This window comes from Hipposideros armiger, unplaced genomic scaffold (genome assembly GCF_001890085.2).
Source record: "Hipposideros armiger isolate ML-2016 unplaced genomic scaffold, ASM189008v1 scaffold_738, whole genome shotgun sequence".
In the NCBI taxonomy this organism is placed as follows: Eukaryota; Metazoa; Chordata; class Mammalia; order Chiroptera; family Hipposideridae; genus Hipposideros; species Hipposideros armiger.
Genome location: NW_017732088.1, coordinates 594,351 through 616,965, shown reverse-complemented (window position 1 = coordinate 616,965; position 22,615 = coordinate 594,351). Strand labels below are relative to the sequence as shown.

At 38.1% G+C, this 22,615-nt stretch overlaps 1 protein-coding gene across 1 annotated transcript; it reads left to right on the top strand.

Moving 5' to 3' along the window:
* The first annotated feature begins 4,342 nt into the window (after positions 1–4,342).
* Positions 4,343–19,590, top strand: CLIC2 (CLIC family member 2). Its single transcript, XM_019627610.1, has 6 exons — positions 4,343–4,789; positions 12,521–12,630; positions 12,754–12,879; positions 17,272–17,378; positions 18,047–18,228; positions 19,002–19,590. Exons 1-6 carry the CDS (start codon positions 4,733–4,735, stop codon positions 19,155–19,157), a joined length of 738 nt encoding a protein of 245 aa, XP_019483155.1. The 5' UTR covers positions 4,343–4,732; the 3' UTR covers positions 19,158–19,590.
* Positions 19,591–22,615: the final 3,025 nt, after the last annotated feature.

The window sequence follows — 22,615 nt, the reverse complement described above, 5'->3', positions numbered from 1 at the left end:
AATCTCTTTCAGAAAACAGAAGAAAGAACACTGTCCTACTCATTTTATGAAGCCAGCATTATCCTAATACCAAAACCAGGCAAAGATGTTACAAAACAAAGCAAAAACAAAAAACAAAAAAACCCTACAGATTAATATCTGTCACAAACATAGATGCAAAGATCCTAACAGTTACAAACTTCTGCTCTACAAAAGACCCAGTTAAGATAATGAAAAGATAAGCCACAGAACAGGAGAAAATATTTGCATAAGACCCATTTGCTAAAAGACTGTTATACAAGATATACAAAGAACTTTTAAAACTCAATGATACAAAAACAAATAACTTGATTAAAAGATGGACTGCACTTAGTGATTTGCTCCCAAAGAATACAGTATCTATGGAAAGAGGGGTAACTTTACATAAAGAAACCCAGTAAACATGACCTTGTTCAGATAATGGTTAACCTCACCAGTGATAACTTACGTTGATAGCATATACCACTGATATAATGTGATGAGAAGGGTAGTCACCTTTGTAGTATTCTTCCCCAAACCAGTAACTCTAGTCTAAAACATCAGACAAATCCAAATAGAGGAGCATTCTACAAAATATCTGGCCAATGCTTCAAAACTTCCAATGTCATGAAAAACAAGGAAAGAGTGAGAATTGTCACAGATGAGAGGAAACTACACAGAAATGGTGACTAAATGTGATGTCATTTCTTGGAGGGGATCCTGGAACAGAAAAGGGAGGTGACCTCCAAGTCTGGAATTTAGTTAATAATAATGTAATCATGTGGATTTCTTAGTTTTTTTAAATGTACCATGGTAATGTAAGATGTTAATGGTTAGAAAAACTGAGTGAGAATATAATAACTCTCTGTACTGTCGTTGCAACTTTTCTGTAAATCTGAAGTTATTCCAAAATAAAATTTTATTTTTAAAAAACCAATTGTATTTCTATATACCAGTGTGACCATTCCAAAAATAAAATTAACAAAATATTTTTATTCATAATAATATCAAACAATAAAATGCCTAGGAATAAATTTATCAAAAAGTGTATAAGACTTGTACAGTGAAAACTACACAATATTGCTGTGGAAAGATAAAAAAAGATCTAAATAAATGGATAGGCATTTTGTTGTCATGGATTTTAAAACTTATGTAGTTAAGATTATGTGTATATTCAACACGTCCCTTATCAAAATTCCGGCAGGTTTGTTGCAGAAATTACAAGCTGATCCAAAAATTTATCTGGAAATGCAAAGATCCTAGAATAGCCAAAACGATATCGAAAAGTAAGAAAAAAGTAGAAGGACTTTCACTTTCTGATTTTAAAACATACTATAAAGCAGTTGTCAAGTGTAGTACCAGTAAGGATAAACATATAGATCAATGAAACAGAACAAATAATCCAGAAATTAACCCTTATGTTGATGGTCAATGTATTATTGACAAAGATGCCAAGGGCATCCAGTCGGGGAAACGATAGCCTTCAACAATTGGTGCTGGGACAATTGGCTATCCACGTGCGACAAAGATTAATTTAGACCCTTACCTCATGCTATACACAAAAATTAACTCAAAGTTAATCATACACAAATGTAAAAGATATAAATTATTAAAATTTTAGAAGAAAATATTGGAAAAAATCTTTATGACCTTGGGTTAGGGAGAGTTCTTAACTGCAACACCAAAAAACAATACATAAAAGAAAAAATGATAAATTGGGCTTTATAAAAATTCAAAACCTTTGCCCTTCAAAAAATACTATTAAGAAAATTAAAAGACAAGCCATAGACTGGGAGAAAATGTTTGTAAATCATAAACCTGATAAGGATCTAATAATCAGAAGAACTCTTACAACTCAAAAGAAAAAAGACAAAGAATTCAATTTATTTAGTTATTTTGTTTTTGCCAACAATGTATTTAGCACAGTTTTGCTGTGGGAATTATAATAATTTTATAAGCCAATAGCATAGGGGATAATATTTCTTAATAAATTAACAAACAACTCAATTTAAAAATGAGAAAAGGTTGGCTCAAATAAACTCTTATAAGCTTTCAAAAATAAAAACACATAAATAAAAATGAGCAAAGGACATGAGTAGCAATTTCTCCAAATCAGATATACAAATGGCCACCAAGCTAATGAAAGTATGTTCAACTTCGGTAGTCATTAAGGAAATGCAAATAAAACCCATAATGAGATACCACTTCACAACCATAAGGATGACTATAATTAAAAACAAACAAAACAGAAAATAACAAGTATTGGCAAGGATCTGGAGGAACTGGATTTCTCACAAATCGCTGGTGGGAATGTAAAATGGTGCAGCCATTGTGAGCAACAGTTTAGCAGTTACTCAAAAAGTTCAACAGAGAGTTACGATATAACCCAGCAACTCAACCCCTGGGTATATACTCAAAAGAACTGAAAATGAGTGTTCAAAGAAAAGCTTGCACACAAATGTTCATTTGTGAATAGACATACTATTCACAGCAGCCAAAAGATGGAAACAACACAAGTACCCATCACCCGATGGATGGATAAACAAAAGGTGGTATGGTGTATACAGTGGAACATTACTCAGCCATCAAAAGTAATGAGGCACTGATACATATACTCCAACCTGGATGGACCTTGAAAACATCACGATAAGTAAAGGAAGTCACAAAAGACCACATGCTGTGTGATTCTATTTATGTGAAATGTCCTGAATAGGCAAATCCATAGGCACAAAAGCAGATTAGTGGTCGCCAGGGGCTGGGGTGGTAACCGGGATGAACTGCAAATGGCTAAGAGAGACCTGTCATGGAGGCGACGGAAATGTCTAAAACTGGAGTGTAGCGATGGCTGCACCACTCCATTCATTTACTAAAAATCCTTGAAGTAAACACGATGAGTCAATTCGATGCTATGCAAAATATATCTCAGTACAAAATTTTAAACACACCCTGGAGAGCAGAGGAAAAGAAGGCCAGTTCATCTCTTAGGCAGTTTACTAGGGAGCATACAGCTCATTAGGCTGTTGTATGTTGTGTATGCTGTTGCTGTGGTGATGGCAGGATGGCGGTTTTCCCATGAGGGCTGAGGGGCAAGGAATGATTTGGGTCTTTTAAAATAAGAAGTAAAAAGTCAACAAAATAGAATGTTTCTGGCTTGAAATTTGGAGTAGCAGTGGAGGAGGCAAACAGAAGTGGACGGGACCAAAAAAATCAGGATGCAGAAGTGGCACGCGTTTGCACTGATTAGATACAGGAATGGGGAAGTGAGGACTCCTAGGACCCAGCGGGCTTAGAGTTGAGTTCCTGTTGTCCTCCCAAACCTGCTGTCCCCCGGGCTGCTGATCCCAGTGAGCAGATCAGCCTCCTGGCCCAGAGTCAGCTTCACTGAGTGTCTTTGGAGTGAAAGGATGAATGAACAGAGTACAAGCAGCAGCAGAGCATTGCCAGGTCCTGCCAAACAGCCGGTCCTAAACTCACCCTCGGGGTTGGCTCAGCAGGTGTCTACAGGATTTCCCTCTTGCTTTCTGCCATGTGGGCAGTCAGCAAGTCCCACGCCTGAAGAACGCCCACCTTCCTGTCAGCCACTCCTGACCTAGAACCTGCAGGTGTGGCACAGGCGGGCTTGTGCCAACAGCCTCTTACCCTGTACATTCTGTACATGAGGTCTGGGCCAGCCCACCTGAGCATAGGGGACAGCTGGTGTTGTAGGAACAGGGTCACAGGTGCCCAACCAGTGGATCTATGTTCACTTTGGCTCCAATGAGAAAGACGCTCTTCCCACTAACGAGGTTTATGAATCCGGGCCCCCTCCCGCTTCCTGGCAGCAGAACGTACAGCTAAGCTGCCAGAGAGACTGCAGCCACCCGTGATCAGCTTGGATGTTTCACTGCTGTTCCCAGGGCTGACAAGCAGAGCGACACAACTGCCGGTGGCTCCTAAGACTGATGCCAAATCACGGAAGCGATCCGTGCCAGTCCACACTTCCCAGAAATAAAGAAGGAGGTGGAGCCCCCAAAACACGCCCCCAGACTCAACCAACCCAGCAAACATCCCCTGGTTAAGAGAAGTGAAATTTGCAGCATGGAAGGGAAATCTCACTGTGTAAGCAACAGAATTGGGGGTTGGAGACATTCGATGAAGACACTTTTTAAACCCCCTTTTAGTCAGTATCATTAGACAAACATACTTTTCAATGATAAAACCCAAGTCATTTCCGGCCCTTTTCCTGGAAGAGCTTTCTGCTGCTGTCAGGTTACAGGAACAGCAGTAAGAGGCCATATTCTGGGCATGGAGCCCAGGACTCAAAGGGAGGCTCTAGAGAACATCTGGTGTGCTTGATATATAGAAGCCAGCACTGCATGTGTGTGTTTGTGTGCGTGTGTGTGTGATTCTCCTATGCTGACTCATGGCATTGAAACCTCTGTGGGAACACCCCCACCCTTCTAGCCAGCCAGTCTACACACACTCCTTTGGCTCCTCCTTGACTCAAATGATACGTCAAGAGGAAGAAGGAAAACAAATTCAAGAGTTGCTCTCAAGCATCTAGAATTCTCTGCATCCCATTTCTTGAGAAGAAAAATTGGCCCCAGCTCTGACTCAGTTCACTACAAACTGGACTGTGTCCTCTGAAAGCACCAACTTTATCTGAGCCTTTGGATAAAACTGGAAGAAACGAGTCCATAGGACTGTGGACTGTGCAGGAGGTGGGGGGCTGACGACTGGCAAGGAAAACAGAAAGATGGCAGGCCCGAGGCCCAGCATTCAAGCAGACCCTGAAATCGAGCTTTTTGTGAAGGTAAGTTTTCTAGTATAATAACAGGATACAGAATGTATTATCTGTTTTTTCTTTAAGATTTTTTTATTGGGGAATTGGGGGAGGGGTACAGTCTTGACACTGGACCTCAGCTTCTAAAAGAAAGTCAACATTCAGGCTAGAACTAGGAAATCATTGTGTAATTATATTCCTATTCTGACTCATTGAAGGATGTCTGGGTGTTTGGTTGCTCTTAGATGACAATAGGAAAACATCTCATCTGGAAAAGGCAAGGACGTATGGTGGAAAGAACCCTAGACTGGTTGGTACTCAGAGTAACTAAATTGTATTCTTAATGGCTTCTAGGTAAACTTGAACAAATCTTTCCCTCCCCCTGGGCCTTTGTTTCTCCATCTATACAATGAAGAAGGCTGACAAAATGATCCTCAATGCTTTCCAGCTCTCCCAATGAGTGTTTTTTGAGGGAGGTTTTGGAAGGCCTGAATGGGAGCAGAAAAGGGCCAGTAATAGCCTGGGAGCCATTTACCACACATAGCCCAGATAGAGCTTTCTGAAATTCTCTTCAATGGGCAATCATCAGAGCAAGGTCATATGGACACCATGGGAGAAAAAAGCCAGGATTCTGTGTGTCTCTCATATGAGGAGGAGGCACTGTCGAATGCTGTGCTTCCTCTTATGATCTGCCCTGGTGTTTTGTTTTAACTTTTCAGAAAAGCCCTTTGGAAAGCCCCTAAAGCTGGAGAAAGGAACATGTGTTTCTAAATGAGCTCATCAAAAAAATAAATAATAGTGTATGGGTTATTCCAAGTAGAAATTACATCGTTTTCTAAATCCTTGCTTACATTAACTGTTTTTTCCTCTGTGTTCATTGACTATTGGAAGTATTCAGGATGATAATAATAACAACAAACTATTATATAATTCCTAGTCCTTTTCTAAACGATTTACATATATTTTCTCATTTAGTCCTCACGTGGTAGTATAGTAGTAGTATCAGTAGTGTTATTAGCAGTAGTCATGGTAGCAGTACTCATCATTGCATTGATATTGTCCTCATTATTTCTCGATAAGTAAGCTAAGGCAATAAAGTTTAAGGAACTTGCCTCTCAAACTATGCAGCCTCTTGATGGCATACAAAGACATAAAATTAGGTATGCTTACCAAATGTTAGCTTAAACATTGGTTAGCCAAAGTAATATTTTTACAATCATTTTCAAATATTTAACAACTGGTCACATGTATACACCAAGGACATAATCAACCTACATTTTCAAAGTTATAAAGCAGTGACCCTTGAATTCCTGCATAGCAAAGTAATCTCAGTAAGTGTTTGCTGGACTCTGGGGCATGAGAGCTACTTGTCCTGTCTCTGGATTCTAGCAAAACATGTACGTTTCAGGCATGATACAAATAAGCCTTCATTTTCTAACTGGCCTTTTATATCTACCAATTCCAAAACAGAAGTAATCTCTCTTCATAGGGTAGCTAAAGTGTTTCTTTTGTCTAAACTGTTCATTCAATCTGACCACACTCCTCCAACCAGTGCTTGGCATCGATCTGTGTTTATCTCCATAGATTCTCCATATTTGGGTGGTAATCTGGACAGGAGGAGCTCGAAAATCATACAATGGATAGCAAATGTTGAATTAAATAATAACTTTCAGGTTAAAATAACTATTCAATTATTGAGTATTTACTATATGACAGACATTGTGCTAAGTGGTTTATTATTAATCATATTTTATGGATAGAAAAACTAAAGCAAAGAGTGGCGAAGTAACTTTGTCCAAGGTCACAAAGCTAGTGAATGACAGGATTAGGATTCTACTCCTTTAAAATAACTGTGTAATCTTATTCAATTGTTTTCAATTTGGCGAGCTTTTTAGTAAAATTTTCCAGAATTTCATCAGGTGGGATCCTTTAGATGCAAGTTTATCTAATGACATTAATACAAATTAAAGATTTTCTCAAATAATCTTGAGCATCACCTGGTCTAGGTTTTTGTTTTGCTTTGCTTTGAGATGTTCCACAGATCTCCAGAAGTTTAATAGAAGACAGTGGGAAGGGGGCACAAGAATTGTGAGGGATGAAAAATGTTCACGAGTAACTAACTCAAAAGCACTGCTATTTACCAGTGGTATCTCCTTTATAGACAATGTGGTATCTTTCTAAAGATTAAATGAGACTGTGATTTTCCCAGCTGCCTCTGGCTGTGGCTTAAAAACCCTATCACAACTTCTTCCCCATACCAGACATGATTCTTATAAGGGATTAAGCACTCTCCTCTCACAATTAAGAATTTATATCACACAACCTATGTGTTCCAAATAGTCACTCAAAACATTGCCTTTCAGTTCTGAATGATTTGGGCAAGATTTATGTCCAGGAACTAAGAACGAAGGATTTCTAACACACATTTTATTTTATCTAAGTGCACAGTTTATCTTATTGGTTTGTTGTTCATTGTTAAATGGAGTTTTTATGTTCCCTACCAAACACTCTAAAATTAAGTTTTAGTAGATTTGTACATAGCATTACAAGATCAAACATTTGGGCCAAAATTTTGAATCTAATATTTTGTTAAAAATATTTTATCTATGTGGGAAAGAATAAAGAAATGACACTCTTCTCTGCATGTGCAATTTTCAAACTCTTAGAACGATCATCAGGACTATCACAACAACTGATTACTACAAATAATCCAACAAACCATTAGATGAGAGAAAGCAGTGTTTAAGAGCATGGGTTCTGGACTAGACATTTCAGGGCTTGTTGAGTGAAAAGAGTTTATATGTCATCAGCTCTTGTCTAGCTGAGTGTACTTGAGCAAGGCGGCTTCTTTGAACCTCAACTTCCTCACCTGTAAAACAACAGTAATAAAATAACCTACCTTACAGGATTGTCTTCGTTGTGAAGATTAAATGAAACAAAGGTAAAAAACACAGTAGTTGTTAACAGCTAACACTCAGTGAATCTCAGATACTGTGGCTATTACTATTTTTCATGTTTGGAAACTTAAATCACAAACACAAAGAGAAATAAGTTGTTTGGGTGAATGCGCACATCCTGTCTTTGGCAGCTAAAGACACTTAAAAGGCAGGTAATTTATCAATCAGGCTCAGAAATTTGCATTCTCAATTTTTATGTGATGGCACTTTAAATCAGTATATTGTAAACAGAAAAAAAACTAGTTTTCCTGTGAAACTTGACTGCATTTCCCCCACACCTCACTGTTTTGCCTTCCTTTTGCCAAAGGCGATCCACCCCTTCCTGCTGTATGTATTATCAGAGTCCGTTTTTCTTCCTGCCTCCCACCCCAATCGTGTTTCCACCCACTAACCCCAGTTCTGATTGCATCCTTAGTCTGACTTCTGTTACAAAAGAAATGCAGCTGCCAAGGTTGGTTGCCTCTTCCCATCCCTGTTCACTCTCTGACACCACAAAAGAGCAACAATAAACATTATTTCCTCTGTCACACCCACTTCCAGGGAAAGGAAACTTTACCTAAAAATTAGAATTATGTTCATGGCTTCTGGTACCTTAATATTCCTACAAATGACAGATCAGAGCAGCTATTAGAGGAAGTATTGGGCGGTCAGGAATGCATTGAAAAACATAGAAAACTAGGTCATGACTTTCCCGACAACCCAATACTTTTATTTCCTTCCACAGACTGAGCCAAAAAAGGGTGAAAAATAGATTCAAGAGATGAGAAATGCTTATGGCTTGGACTTGGAAAGCTAGCACCTAACAGAGGCGGATGGGTAGTTAGCATCAAATAAATATTGAATGAATCAATGGTGTAATAGCCATGGCAAATGAAAAAATTGAACTTATTTGGAGATATTTATAAGTAAAACTGACAAGAAATAGTAGTTGGAGTCAATATTGGAAGTGAAGCAAAAGGATTATTTCCAAGTTTCTAGCTTGGTCGATTGGGTGGATGGTGTCTTGTCTGCTTTGGCTGCCATGACAAAAGACCACAGACCGAGTGGCTTAGACATCAGACAGTTATTTCTCATGGTTCTAGAAGCTGGATGTCCAAGGTTAAGGTGCCGGCGTGGTGGGTTTTTGGTGAGAACTCTCTGCCTGGGTTGGAGATGGCTGCCTTCTACAATGGGAGGTGCAGGGTGGGGGGAGCACTTTGGTCTCTTTTTATCAGGGCAGAATCCCATCATAAGAGCACCATTTTCATGAGCTCATCTAAACATCATCACTTCCCGAAGGCCTCACCTCCAAACACCATAACATTGGATGTTAGGGTTTCAACACATGAATTTGGGAGGGGACACAATTCAGTCCATACCAAAGTGGCAGTGACATTCACAGGATTAGGAGCCGTGAAGAAAAGGTAAGTCAGCATGTGGAATAAAAGAAAGGGGAGGCATTTAGTTTGGGACATGTTTAGATTGAGATATCTAGAACCTGGACCTCTCCTGAGGACACTATATCAGCTATAACCCTCTCAAGAAATGGCTGCCTTTTCATTCTCATTCCTCCTCCCACTGAGCCTGGAGGTGGGGTAGGTGTCCCTTAGGTATCTTTGCTCCTCATTCCCATTTCCAGACCATTCTAATGCCCCCATCCAGAGAAATACCAAAGTTGAGTCTCATTGAATCAGACTAAGCCACCCCCTACCCCTCCTTGTCATAGTCGTCTTCCAAATCCCAGGTCACTCTCCCTTATTTATTGAGGACTTTAACTCCTGGATCATTGTCACCCTCTCCAACACTATTCCTGCCATAATTCGTGGTGATTTTCATATCTATACAGATGACCCTTCCAATACTCTAGCTTCTCAGATCTTTGACTTCCTCTCCTCCAGTGATCTTGTCCTTCACCATCTCTCAGGCACCCCGTTCCATGTTCATACCTTCCCTTTGTCACTGCAGTGTCTGAAACCCCTTAATAATATCATTTATTTGAAGGGTTTTTTTCGTTCTGCTTTTTGAACTTTTCTATTTCAATACATTTTATTGTAGTATAATTTACATAAAATAAGATGCACCCATTATAAATGCATCCAATGACTTCTGACAAATGTATATACACATGCAACCACCACCCCAATCAAAATATACCGGGGTGCCAAAAAAATGTATGCAAGTGGACACTTTGGTCAGCATTGCTCAAGCAGTAGTTCGCCGTCATCAGAAGTGTCTGGATGCTGATGGTAACCACTTTGAACACCTCTTGTAATTTCAGAAGTCAAACGTGACTTGTATTTATCTTTTGTTATTGGTATATGTTGAGTATTACAATTTTAAAATAGTTTTTTTATTATTTTATTTTTTAAATTAGTTTCAGGTACACAACACAGTGCAATAGTTATACTTTTTACCCCTCAAAGTGACAGCCCACTTCCCTCCCTCCCCCGATATCATACATATCTATTACAATTCCATTGACTTGACTCCCACACTATACTTCACATCCCGTGACTATATATATATTTCTTTTCTTAAAATCTGTATACATTTTTTGGCACCTCCTAAAGTTCCCTGGTGTCTCTGCAGTCAATCGGGGTGGTCTTCCCCATCTTACCCCACTGCTCCCTTGCCAGACAATCACTGATCTGCTTTCTGTCAGGATGAACTGCTTTGTGTTTTCTATAGATTGAATCATGCAGTGTGTACTTATTTTTTGATCTGACTTCTTTCGCTCAGCATAAGTATTTTGAGATTTGCCTATACTGTGTGCATCAATAGCCCACTCCTTTCTATTGCTGAAGTACTCCCTTGTCTGGATGGACCATATTTGTTTATCCATTCATCCAATGAGGGACATTTGGGTTGTTTCCAGGTTTAGGTTATTGTGAATAAAGTTGCTATAAACACTCATGTACAAGTCTTTCTATGGCCATATGCTCTCATTTCTCTTGGGTAAATACCTAGGATTAGAATTGCTGGGTCATACGGTAGATAACATTTTTATCTTTGACAAACTCTTTATTAAGCAGTTGTACTATTTTACACTCCATACAAGAGTCTCTCAGTCTCAGTTGCTCTACATTCCTGCCAATACTGGGTATGGCCAGTCTTTTTTAATTCCAGCTATTCTAATGTGTGTGTACTGGTAACTCACTGTGGTTTTAATTTGCATTTTCCTGGTGACTAATGATGTTGAGCATCTTTTCATGTCCGTATTTACCATCTGCATATCTTTTGTAAGTGTTTAAAGTAAGAGTTATTACTTCATATATTGTTATATTTTGGATATAAGACATTTTTCATTTTCCTAACAGTTCTTTGAAAAAGCAGAAGATTTTAGCTTTGATGTAGCCCAGTTCATTGAATTTTTTCTCGTCTCTTCCTCACTCTCTGGATTCCAGTCATGTTGACTTTCATGCAGTTCCTTATACACGCCATACGCCAACATGTTGCAAGGCTTTCGGGTATGCAATTCCCTCTGTATAGAATGCCCTCTTCGTGCTCATCTGCCTAGTTAACTCTTACTGAGTTCAGAGGATACATCAAAGCTAAAATCTTCTGCTTTCTCAAAGAACTGTTAGGAAAGAAGGACATGCATCCTGAGGAAAGGCCTCCCTGACAGACCCCATAGGAACTGCATTTCTCTGTTATACACTCTCATAACATGCATGTCCTTCTTTCAAAGAACTTATCTCGGTTTAAAACTGAGAATTAATTTGGGGGACATTTTTTTTATATTTTAATACTGGTTTTTCACATATATAATGTGTGGTTTATGATAAACACATAAGCATGTGTTCAGTGAATATTGATTGAGAGAGTGAACGAATGAATGAAGAATAGAGTCCACAGATAAACTCAAGTATACATAAAATCTCAAAGCCAAAGAGTGTGTTGTTTTCAATCAGTGGCAGAAAGATACGTTTTTAAATGAATGGTGTTAAGGCAACTATTAACTATTTGTAAAAAAATTAAAAATATTAAAACTGGAGTCCCAATACATTTCTTACGCCAAAATAAATTCCCAATAGATGAAACAAATGCAAAAATTAAATCATAAAGGTACTAGAAGAAAATAACTTTATAGGAAAAACAAATAATTTTTTGTAATCTTGATATATATCTGTGTAAGGAGATCAGAAAACCAGACTGCATCGAGGAAAAGAATGATAGATTTTATATAAAATTTAAATTCCACATGAGACATGTTTTTAAAATTACATGTAACATGTATCAAAAAGAGGTAATTTCTTTAGTATATGAATAATTTTTCCAAATCAAAAATGAAAATGTCATCACCTAATAGAAAAATGTAAAATTGTCATGCACAAACACTTCATAAAATAAGGAAATCAAATAGCCAATGTACAGATGGAAAATACCTTGCAGGAAAGAAATTTGGCAGGATTTATCAAAATGGAAAATGCATATACTTTTTACTTAGCATTGTCATTTTAAAAATTAATTTTAAAGATATAATCTCAGAAGTGTAACAAGTTATATGCCAAAAAATATTTGTTGCTGAAGTAAAGTAGCAAAATGTTTGGAATATCTGAAATGTCCAATAGGAAATCGTTATATTAATTCTGATAATATATAACTTATTGTTGTTATTATTGTTATTGTTATTTAGTCATCACACTTGTAATTTTACATATAATGAGATTATTTGATTCATTCTCTCTCTCTGCCCACAGATGGTAGAATCCATGAGATTAAGGACTCTTAACTTTGTCTCCAGCAACTAGCTCATTTCCCAGTAGGCACTCAATACAAACTCGTTGAGCTAATGAATGAATGAGACCTTTCTTTATCTTACTAGGCTGGCAGTGATGGGGAGAGTATTGGAAACTGTCCTTTCTGCCAACGCCTTTTCATGATCCTCTGGCTTAAAGGAGTTAAATTCAATGTGACTACTGTTGACATGACCAGGTAAGAGAAACCAGGACAGGTTTCATTCTAAGGATTGAAATCAGCAGATACCAATACAATGTTGGTGTTTATAATGTGTACCTTATCTGGAGGACTAACTCTGCTTATTTTCAATAATCATAGAAAGCCCGAAGAGCTGAAGGACTTGGCCCCAGGTACCAATCCTCCCTTCCTCTTGTATAACAAGGAATTGAAAACTGACTTCATTAAAATTGAGGAGTTTTTAGAGCAGACACTGGCTCCTCCAAGGTATGGCATTTTACAGGCTATTATTGTTCTTGAGCTCATCTATTTCATTGGCCTATTTATTGCAGGTTGAGGATTCTTACTTTTAGACATCTATTTTTTTAATGTCAGACCACTCTTTTGTTATCTTTCTGGAAAAGTTTGCAAAGATCCCCTTGATAATTCCATATATGATTAGAAAACTTTACTACAGAATCCTTCATTTAATATATGTAAAACTATTAAAGCTTTATGAGATGCAGGTAGTATATTAGGAAAGGGTAAAGGACAGGCTGCAAGACCTGAAAGGAGATAAATTAGGGCCACATTTCATTTCAGCTACATTATATGATCCATAATGAAGTTTGGGGGCATTTATACTGATAAGAATCAGACTTGTTTTATTGTAGAGCCCTCAGAAGGTCTTCAATTTTGAAATAGCCTTTAATTATTCAGTCTTATTTCTTAGCTCTGTAGGTTGGAAAAACATTATGTCTATTATGCATGAACTTCCCTCCTGAACTTCAAACACAAAAACACAATAGATATAACAGTTCAAATTATTCTTAAATGCATAGCATACCTAAAATAAGAAACTAACTTCTCTTTGGTCTATAAATAGAGAAGTAGCCCATGGTGGGCAGGAGTGATGGCATCAGATAATAACACAGTAGAGCCCATCAGACTGCACAGACTAGGCCTTCACATCACTCATGGCATGAGGGCATGACATGCCCAACACACGGGCTAGAGTCCAACAAACAGGTCTCACATTGTTTAGCCAGAGGCCAGAACTGCACTGTCTACACTTGAATGACAGCTACATATATCAGGCCCCCCCCCAGGATAATGTCTGGAAACAGAAAGCCTACTGTGTTCATTTTTTTATTGTTATACAACAAGTTACCACAAACTCATTGTCTTAAAACTACACTCATTTATTATCTCACAGTTTCCATTGGTAAGGAGTCTGGCTGTGAACTTAAAACTGTTCTTTGAAGTCTTAGTCATAAAAATATGTACATAAAGGATAAACAAAAGGCTCTATCAGTTCATAATTCTTATTACCTAAGAAACTAGGGATGCTATTTTACATTCTCTTCTGTGTGACTACACTACGTCTCTTTCATCCATTATTAATGACTTCTTAGATTTTAAGCACCTGCTCCGAGTTTGTCATATAAGTATTGAGTCTTATTTTGTTCTTTCCCCTCCTGCATCCTCCTCTACTACTTCCTACCTTCACATTATCTGTTCCCTAACCTTTTCTTGCTCCCAAAGGTTGCTAGTGAAAAAACCTATTGTGTATCTTTCCATGCCGTTTTCTAGATTCATATAAGCATAAAAATAATATGCATAATTTACTTTATCAATACTACATCTTGCTTATCTCACTTCAAAGAGCATTGTAACATCCTTCAACTCTTTTGGTGTAGATTTAACTCATTTTAATATCTGCATAATAGTCAAAGTCACAGATGTGCAACAAGTTGCTATACTATTCCTCTACTGATGGACATTCCCTTCCCTTCCGGTTTTTTACCACTACAAAAAGTGCTATAAATAACATCCTTGTTCATATGTCCTTATGTACTGGTGCTTTTATTCCCATGGAATAGATTCCCAGGAGCAAAATGCAAATGGTATATATACCTTTAAAATGTTTTACTCCTTTACTCATCAATATATGAGAGTACACTTTCCCCACATATCTATAACACTACGTGTTATCACTTTTTAAAAATCTGTGTCAATCTGAGGGGTGTAGTGATATCTCATTGATACTTTAATTTGCCATTTCCCAAAATAATAGGTGAGTTTGAGCATCTTTACACATGTTGGTTAATTATTTGGCTTTGTTCTGTGAATATTCTTATCAAATACTTCTGATTTTCTTTTGGCTTATGTATCAATTAAGGATTGCATTCAACTCTGACAACTAGAGTCCCATAAAGTCGTGGCTTAAATAAATATGGGTTTTATTTTTCTTACATAATAAGAAGCCAAGGATGAGGCATTGTAGGGCGAATGACAGCTCCATAATTTCACTGGGGACCCAGGCTCTTTATAATCTTCCTTCTCTGCCATCCTTCAGGTGAGGCTTCTAGTCTCAAAGTTAACTCATGGTGACAATATGTCTGCTGGAATTCCAAGCAACAGATCTAACTTCCACACAGGAAGGAGGAGGACAAAGGACCAAGATGCAAGCCAGCTTTAAGGAGATTTCATAGAAGTCACACTCAATAATTTTCATTTACATCTCATTATCCAGAAGTAATTCACATGGTCATGTCTAAGTACAAAGGGGAGCTAGGAAACAGTTTTTATCTAGGTATATTGCCACCTGTAATAAAACAAGGTTCATTTGGAAGGGGAAAGAGAGAGGAAGAGAGGGAGAAGGAGAGGGAGGGAGGGAGGGCTAAAAAAGCACATGATTGTCTCAACTGATATGGGGGAAAGTATTTCACAAAATCCAACACCATTTTGTAATACTCAACAAAGAACAGAAGGAAGCTTCCTCAACCTGTCAAAGAGCATCTATGAAAAACCCACAGATAACAGCATACTTAATGGTGAAGGATTGAAAACATTCCCCTAAGATCAGAAACAAGACAAGGAGCCATTTTTGCCACTTCTATTCAACATTATACTGAATATTCTAGCCAGAGCAATTATACAAGAAAAAAATAAAATGCATCCAAATTAGAAAGGAGGAAGTAAAGCTATTCCTCCTTTCTAATTCACAGATGACATAATTGCTTATGTTGAAAATCCTTTAAAACTCACTAAATTACTATTAGAACTAATAAACAAAATTTAGCACAGTGGCAGGATACAGATCAACATACAAAAATCAATTGTATTTCTATACACTATCAATGAATAATCCAAAAAGTAAAGGAAGAAAACAATTCCACTTTAAAATATAATAAATATTTAAAAATAATAAAATACTTAGGAACAAATTTAGGAAAAGAAAAACTTGTACACTGAAAACTGCAAACCATTGTTGAAATAATTTGAAGAAGACCTGAATAAATAAAAAAGTCATTCACATTAGTTTCTTAGGGCTGCCACAACCAAGTGGCTTTGAACAACAGCAATCTGTCTCACAGTTCTGGAGACTATAAGTCTGAAGTCAAGGCATCAGCAGGGCTCTGCTTCCTCTGAAACCTGTAAGAGAAGGCTCCTTCTTTGCTTTTCCTAGATTCTGGTAGGTTTCCAGCAATCACTGGTGTCCCTTGGCTTATAGATGCAAAACCCCAATCTTGAAAGGCCCCACATAAGAGGAACTATTGGAATAAAAGACCTGAAAGAAGAGAGGAAGCAGGTCATGTGCATATATAAGAGAAGGGACTCCATTTCAGGGCAGACCAAGCGAAAAGGCCCTGGGCTTGGAGCTCGTCAGGCCTATTTGAAGAACAGCAGAGAGGCCAGTGTCGAGTGAAGTGGGTGAGGAAGAGGGTAGGAGGAGATGAGAACAGAAGCAGAGAGGTAAGGTGGGTCAGATCACATCCATCCTTGTAGACCCCTGTGAGGACTTGGGCTCTGAGTCTGAATGAGGTGGGGACACAGCACAGTATTAAGTGGGGGAGGGACATGATATGACTTAAGGTTTTGACACAATTGCTGGGCAGCAGGTGGAGAAGAGCCTGGTAGTGTGGGAGACAAGCGCAGGAGTGGGGAGGCTAGTCACGGTGCTGTTGGACTAGGCAGCAGGCCGTGCAGATGGTGAGAAGTAGGCAGATTCCGGGTCCATTTTGAAAGGTAAACTGGCTGGGGTTGCTCCTGGATGGGATGTGGGGATGCAGAGAAGGTGATGGACTCACCACTTCTAGTTGCTAGTGAGGCTTTTAATGATTTGGAATTGATTTTCATTGAATACTTTTTGTGTATCCATTCGTGACCATATGGTATTCCTTATTTAATTTGTTAAGGTGGTAAATTACATTCTTACATTATTTTATTTTATCATGCTAAATGAACTCTGCATTGCTATGTAGAGGATACCTTGGCTACTTTTTTTCCATCCTCTTTATTCCTTCACTTGTTTTGTAAGTTACAATATTTAAACATATTTTTTCCCTACTAGTTAACTCGGAAAATGTATTACCACCATATCTTATGTCAAATAGACTTTTAGGAGCAAGTCTAGAGAGCTAACTACCATTTGAAACATTGTTTCTACAGGTAAATGAGCTTTGAATTCCAGACAGGTGATTTCCCATTGAATTCAAGAAACCAAACTATTCTGAAATTGGAGAAAATACATATTTTCAATCAGAAATTTCTCAGGACCTTCAGTTTCCAGCACAATTTTCTAAAACTTTCATTCTCAGTAGAATGCAAGACTCAGGACACCTGGTCGCTGTTGTCTTATCTGTGAATGATAGTGCAGTGATGTTTCTTTTTAAGGTACCCTCACTTGAGTCCCAGGAACAAGGAGTCCTTTGATGTGGGCTGTAACCTCTTTGCCAAGTTTTCTGCATACATAAAGAATACACAAAAGGAGGCAAACAAGAGTAAGATACCTTTCTTTAAATCTCTCCGTTTTTCCCACTCACTTGCTCACTCGCACATTCTCGCTCAGCTAAAATAGGATTTTCCTGAATATATAGTGTATGTTGAAGGATACTCTTCCTCTCATTCTCTGCTCTGTCCTCTGAAATTCCCTTGCATGAAATTTCAGTAGATTTAGATCCCAAGAGTCCATACAGAAATTTCCAATTTAGCTCCATGAGAGCCCTGGCACGCCAGCAGGACTGGATTTCTTAGCTGCCTCCTCCCAACTTTCCCAGCCTTCTACACCTTTAAGGTTTCTTAACCCAGAGCAACCGCCATCTCTCACAAACATTCTTGAGGATTACTCCCCTCTGAGTCATAAGAGCTTTCAGTCTTTTCCACTTTCCAACTCTTCTATGTTGAGTGATAACATATGTAACATTTTTTTTCTCTTTAACGCTCCTCCTCAAGAAAAATCCAAAAATATTTTCACTCACCACTAGGTTAAACATCTGACTCTGTCTTATCAGTGGGTAGTTGAGCATTCTAGTGAACTATTTCGATTTTTAAGAGCAAGTGTAAACAATGCATATGCATAGAGATGTCTAACTGTGTAAAAAGCACGTTGAGAATGTACTTAGTCATGAGGACAATACATGTATATGTAACCCTGACTTCGTTGCCTCAGATTTCGAAAAATCACTGCTCAGAGAATTTAAGCGTCTGGATGACTACTTAAACACCCCACTTCTGGATGAAATTGATCCAGACAGTGCTGAGGAACTCACAGTTTCCAGAAGGTTGTTCTTGGATGGGGATCAGCTGACTCTGGCTGACTGTAGCTTGTTACCCAAGCTGAACATTATTAAAGTAAGTCTGTAGGATTGGCTGAAGGGTTTGGGAGGGATTCGGGAGCTGCCAGCATGAAGCACCACGGCCATTCAATGTAAGGCTGTTCGATGATGGCCTTGTCATTATCGTTATGCATAGTGTCTATCTCCTTTCTCGCCTCAGAGGAAAAATCCATGATCTCCTCTGGGACGCATATGAACTGCTTGTTTCTTTCTTCCTATATCAAGTGTTTTGCACTGTCTTGTCTACAAAACAAGAATAATATTATCCATTTCACAGGATTTTGAGAAAATTTAATAAATTTGGACATGTAAAATGCTTAGAACAGCATCTGGATCATAACAAGTGATAAACAATGTGAGCTATTAATATCATTGTGATAATGTAATCACAAACAAATTTATATTGAACAGAACTATTTTATCTCCGGTCCCATGCCAGACACAGAGAATACATAAAGAAATAAGGCATAGTTGGAACCCTAGACAAACTCTTAGTCCAGTAGGGAGATATGTGCTCTTTTTCTGTGCTTCCTTCTTCTGAACATTCATAATTAAATGCAGCATAAGTTTAAATATGGTTGAAAGCATATAGCTTTGTCTACATCGGTACACAAAAGATTAGAGTAGTAAATCCAAGATTCTTTAAGTTTATTTTGAAGTGCTTCTTGTGCAGATAACATGTCCACAATGATCTTGACTTTTCAGATATATTTCTGCACTCTGGGCATGTTATGATGCCTTTTACTACCAACTGCTTTTTGCTCTTTTTAATTTTTTCCAAAACCCTAGGTTGCTGCCAAGAAATACCGTGACTTTGACATTCCAGCAGAATTCTCAGGAGTGTGGCGCTATCTCCACAATGCCTATGCCCGCGAAGAATTTATCCACACGTGTCCTGAAGACAAAGAAATTGAAAATACCTACGCAAGCGTGGCTAAACAGTAGTTAGGACAGTTCTTCCACTAGAAAAGCTCTCTTTTCACTTGTTACCATATTAGAAAAGTTTTTGGAAAAAAGAATATGGAAAATACTGTTTTCTCTGCCCAACTCTCTTTGGGAAAAAAATGCTGTATTTTCTGTATCTAGTTAGTCCAAACTATCTGGCCAGTGTGTATTTTAAAGGTCTTCATATTTTTGCTTCATTTTCTTTATTCCCCTGGCATAACTACTGAAGTTATAACCACTGAGACCTTAAATGTCATGGAAAGGATCAAGATCTTTTGCTATTTCATTGAATTCCTAGAATGCATCATGTATGTGTAAGCTCAACAGATGGCTGAAGTTACAAATGATGTAAGTAGAGTCACAGTCTCAAACTGCTGCTTAGAAACAATTCCATCTCAATAATTAAAACAATTTTACACTTTTGTTACTTTAATATATGCATTGGTTTATTTCTGATATGAATAATGAAATCAGATAGCGAGCATTTCAGAGGCAAATCCTACAAGGATGATTTTTTTTTAAATAAGCACTAGGAAGAGATCAACACCAGCTGGTCCTTTTTTCTTTTTTCTTTCTTTGTTTTAAATTCAGCTTTTTTTATTGGGGAACAGTGTGTTTTTCCAGGACCCATCAGCTCCAGGTCAAGTAATTGTTTCAATGTAGTTGTGGAGGGCGCATCTCAGTGGCCCATGTGGGGACCGAACTGGCAACCTTGGTGTTAGGAGCACTGCGCTCTAAACTGAGCTAACTGGCCACCCCGAGACCAGCTGGTCTTAGAGTGGCATTCAGCACCTCGAAATATGGCTGCCTCATAGAGACGGGAATATGATCTTTCTGACTAGATTATATTGTTGTTAAATGAGCAAGCATTCATTTGATAAAAGATAATAATCATAGCTTTTAAAAGATCGGAAGCAAATATATGGCAAAGTTGCAAAGTGAATCTGATCTTTTCTGCAATAGAAATAGAAAGGAAACTAAGAAATTTGACTGACCAAAAGGTCTTGTTGCTGTCCTTAAACTGGTAAGGCACACTGACCTTAGAAGATGATCACAAAGCTTTCTACAGAATATAAAATGTTTCATTACCATATGTATTCAAATATGTATGTAAAAATACACTCAAATCACTCAAACCTAAAAACAAAAGCTGAACTCAACTCTTGGTCCTTCAAAGGAGAAACAACGTTCAGCCTCAAAAAAGGAAGACACAGTCTTATTATAGGTTTGGGGGAAGTGTGGAGCTTAGATAAATTTTAAATGAAGCACTGTTTTTTATAGGTTCAAAGCAAAGTATGACAATGAGTGAAGAGTTCAGAGGCCTGGCGTAGGAAGGGCTCCTGTTCTTGGAAACCACAGTGTTAAGATAAACGCATATACACCTGAAACTAATAAAAATAATAAAATAAAAAGTAATAAAACTAATAAAATAAAAAAAGTGAAACACTTAGAATAAAATACATCAGTCTAAGATAAAAAGATAAATGCATAATGTGGGACCTCCTCTTTTCTGAGAAATTGTGGGGTTGTGGCTTCTCTGAATAGTTCAGATCCTTCTATTTTCACTGATATGATTTCAAACAACAAAGTTTTTTTAAGATCTATGATTTTAAAGAATCAAGCTTCTCAATACCATGCCCTGCCACTCATTAATAGAAGCAAGCAGTTTTTACAGTTTATACTACACTTAAAGTGTGTTCTTGTCACCACAAAGCTCCAGCACATAGCAAGATGGGCAGTTGTGACAACTGTTATTCAATTCCATAGGTATGATACAGCTCAGAATGATCCTCTTAGACAAAATGACTATTATCTTCTCAGACACATCAATACAATTCAATTCAGTAACTACTCGAGTACTTACTATGTTATTAATTAGTATTTAGTTATTTAATCCTCACAACAACCCTATGAAGTGTGTAAAAACACAATTCTGACACATACCCAAGGAACAGTCCCTGTTGTCACAAAGTACACAGTTCAGTAATGGAGACAGGCACTCAGAGATGCAAGTACAATATGTATGTATTATGAAAAGAGTAAGCACAAGGTTATATGTATAACAGAAGTACATCCTTATGTGTTCCCCTAGCCTGACCTCTGACACATTCCATTTGGTCATATAGCCTTTGCATAGTACAATCTCTGTGAAAATTCCGAGATGTATTTTTATGAGCAGGTAAATATAGGCTTTACATACACACATTCCTTTCCAATCTGGGCAGACACATGCCTCCAAGATGGGGTCCTAGATGAACGTAGCACCAGCAACCTCTTCCTCTACTGATGTAAATTATTCAGCATGGGAAAGGAAATTTTAACCCATTGGGTCACATTTTTTAAAAAGAAAAGGGATTTTTTTTCTTATTAGGAATAGGGATTCCAAACATAAAGCAATGTATGAAAACTTACTATCAGATAAGGTGGCATTTTTGATCAGTGGTGGAACACTAGAACACAATTCAGCCAAGTTCTTTGCCACTTTGTAACAAGAATGGTTTTTCTTCCAATTTCCTATAATGTATTGCTCATTTCCATCTGAGATCTCACCAGGACAGCCTTTAACATTCACATTTCTAGCAACATTTAGTGTGTGATTGTGTCTGTATTCTCTGAGAAGATGGAAGCTTTCTCTACAGCTCTCCTCTTTTCTCTCAGAGCCTTCACTAAAATTGCCTCTCACAGCCACATTTCTAGCATGTACCTCAAAACGATTCCAGTCTCTATCCATTAACCACTTACAAAGTCTGTTCCACAAGTGTAGGTATTTGTTACAGCAGCACCCCACTTCTCATCACCAAAATCTGTCTCAGTGAGCTCAGGCTGCCATAACGAAATACCATAAACTAGGTGGTTTAAACAACAGCCATTTCTTTCTCATAGTTCTGGAGGCCAGGAGTCTGAGATCAGAATGCCAGCTTGGTCAGGTTCTGGTGAGAACTTTCCTTCTGGCTTGTAGACAGCTGCTTCTGGCTGTGTCTGCACATGGTGGAGAGCAGGAGCTCTCTGTCATGTCTTCTAATAAGGGCACTCACTAATCCCATCATGGGTGCTCCACCCTCATGACCTCTTCTAACTTTATCTTCCAATGGTCCCACTTCCAGAAACTGTCACATTGGGGGTTAGGGTTTCAACATACGGATTTGGGGGTAGAGGGACACAATTCAGTCCATTGCAATAAGACATCAGGGTGTCCTACAATGTATATATACCCCACATTCTACAGGTCACCTCTACTGTCCATGGGGTTCATTTTACTCCAGATTCAAAATTTACTCCAAATTGTGGTGAGAAGAAAATACCCCACAGAATCAGAATTTATAAAACAAGACTGTGATTTATAAGAAAGAAGGTGGTGGGCCAGCCAAGTGGCACGTTGGTTAAGAGCTGGCTTGGGACGCCAGAGGGCCCCGGTTCAGATCCCACATATGAGGGCCAGTGACACTGCCCTCTACAGC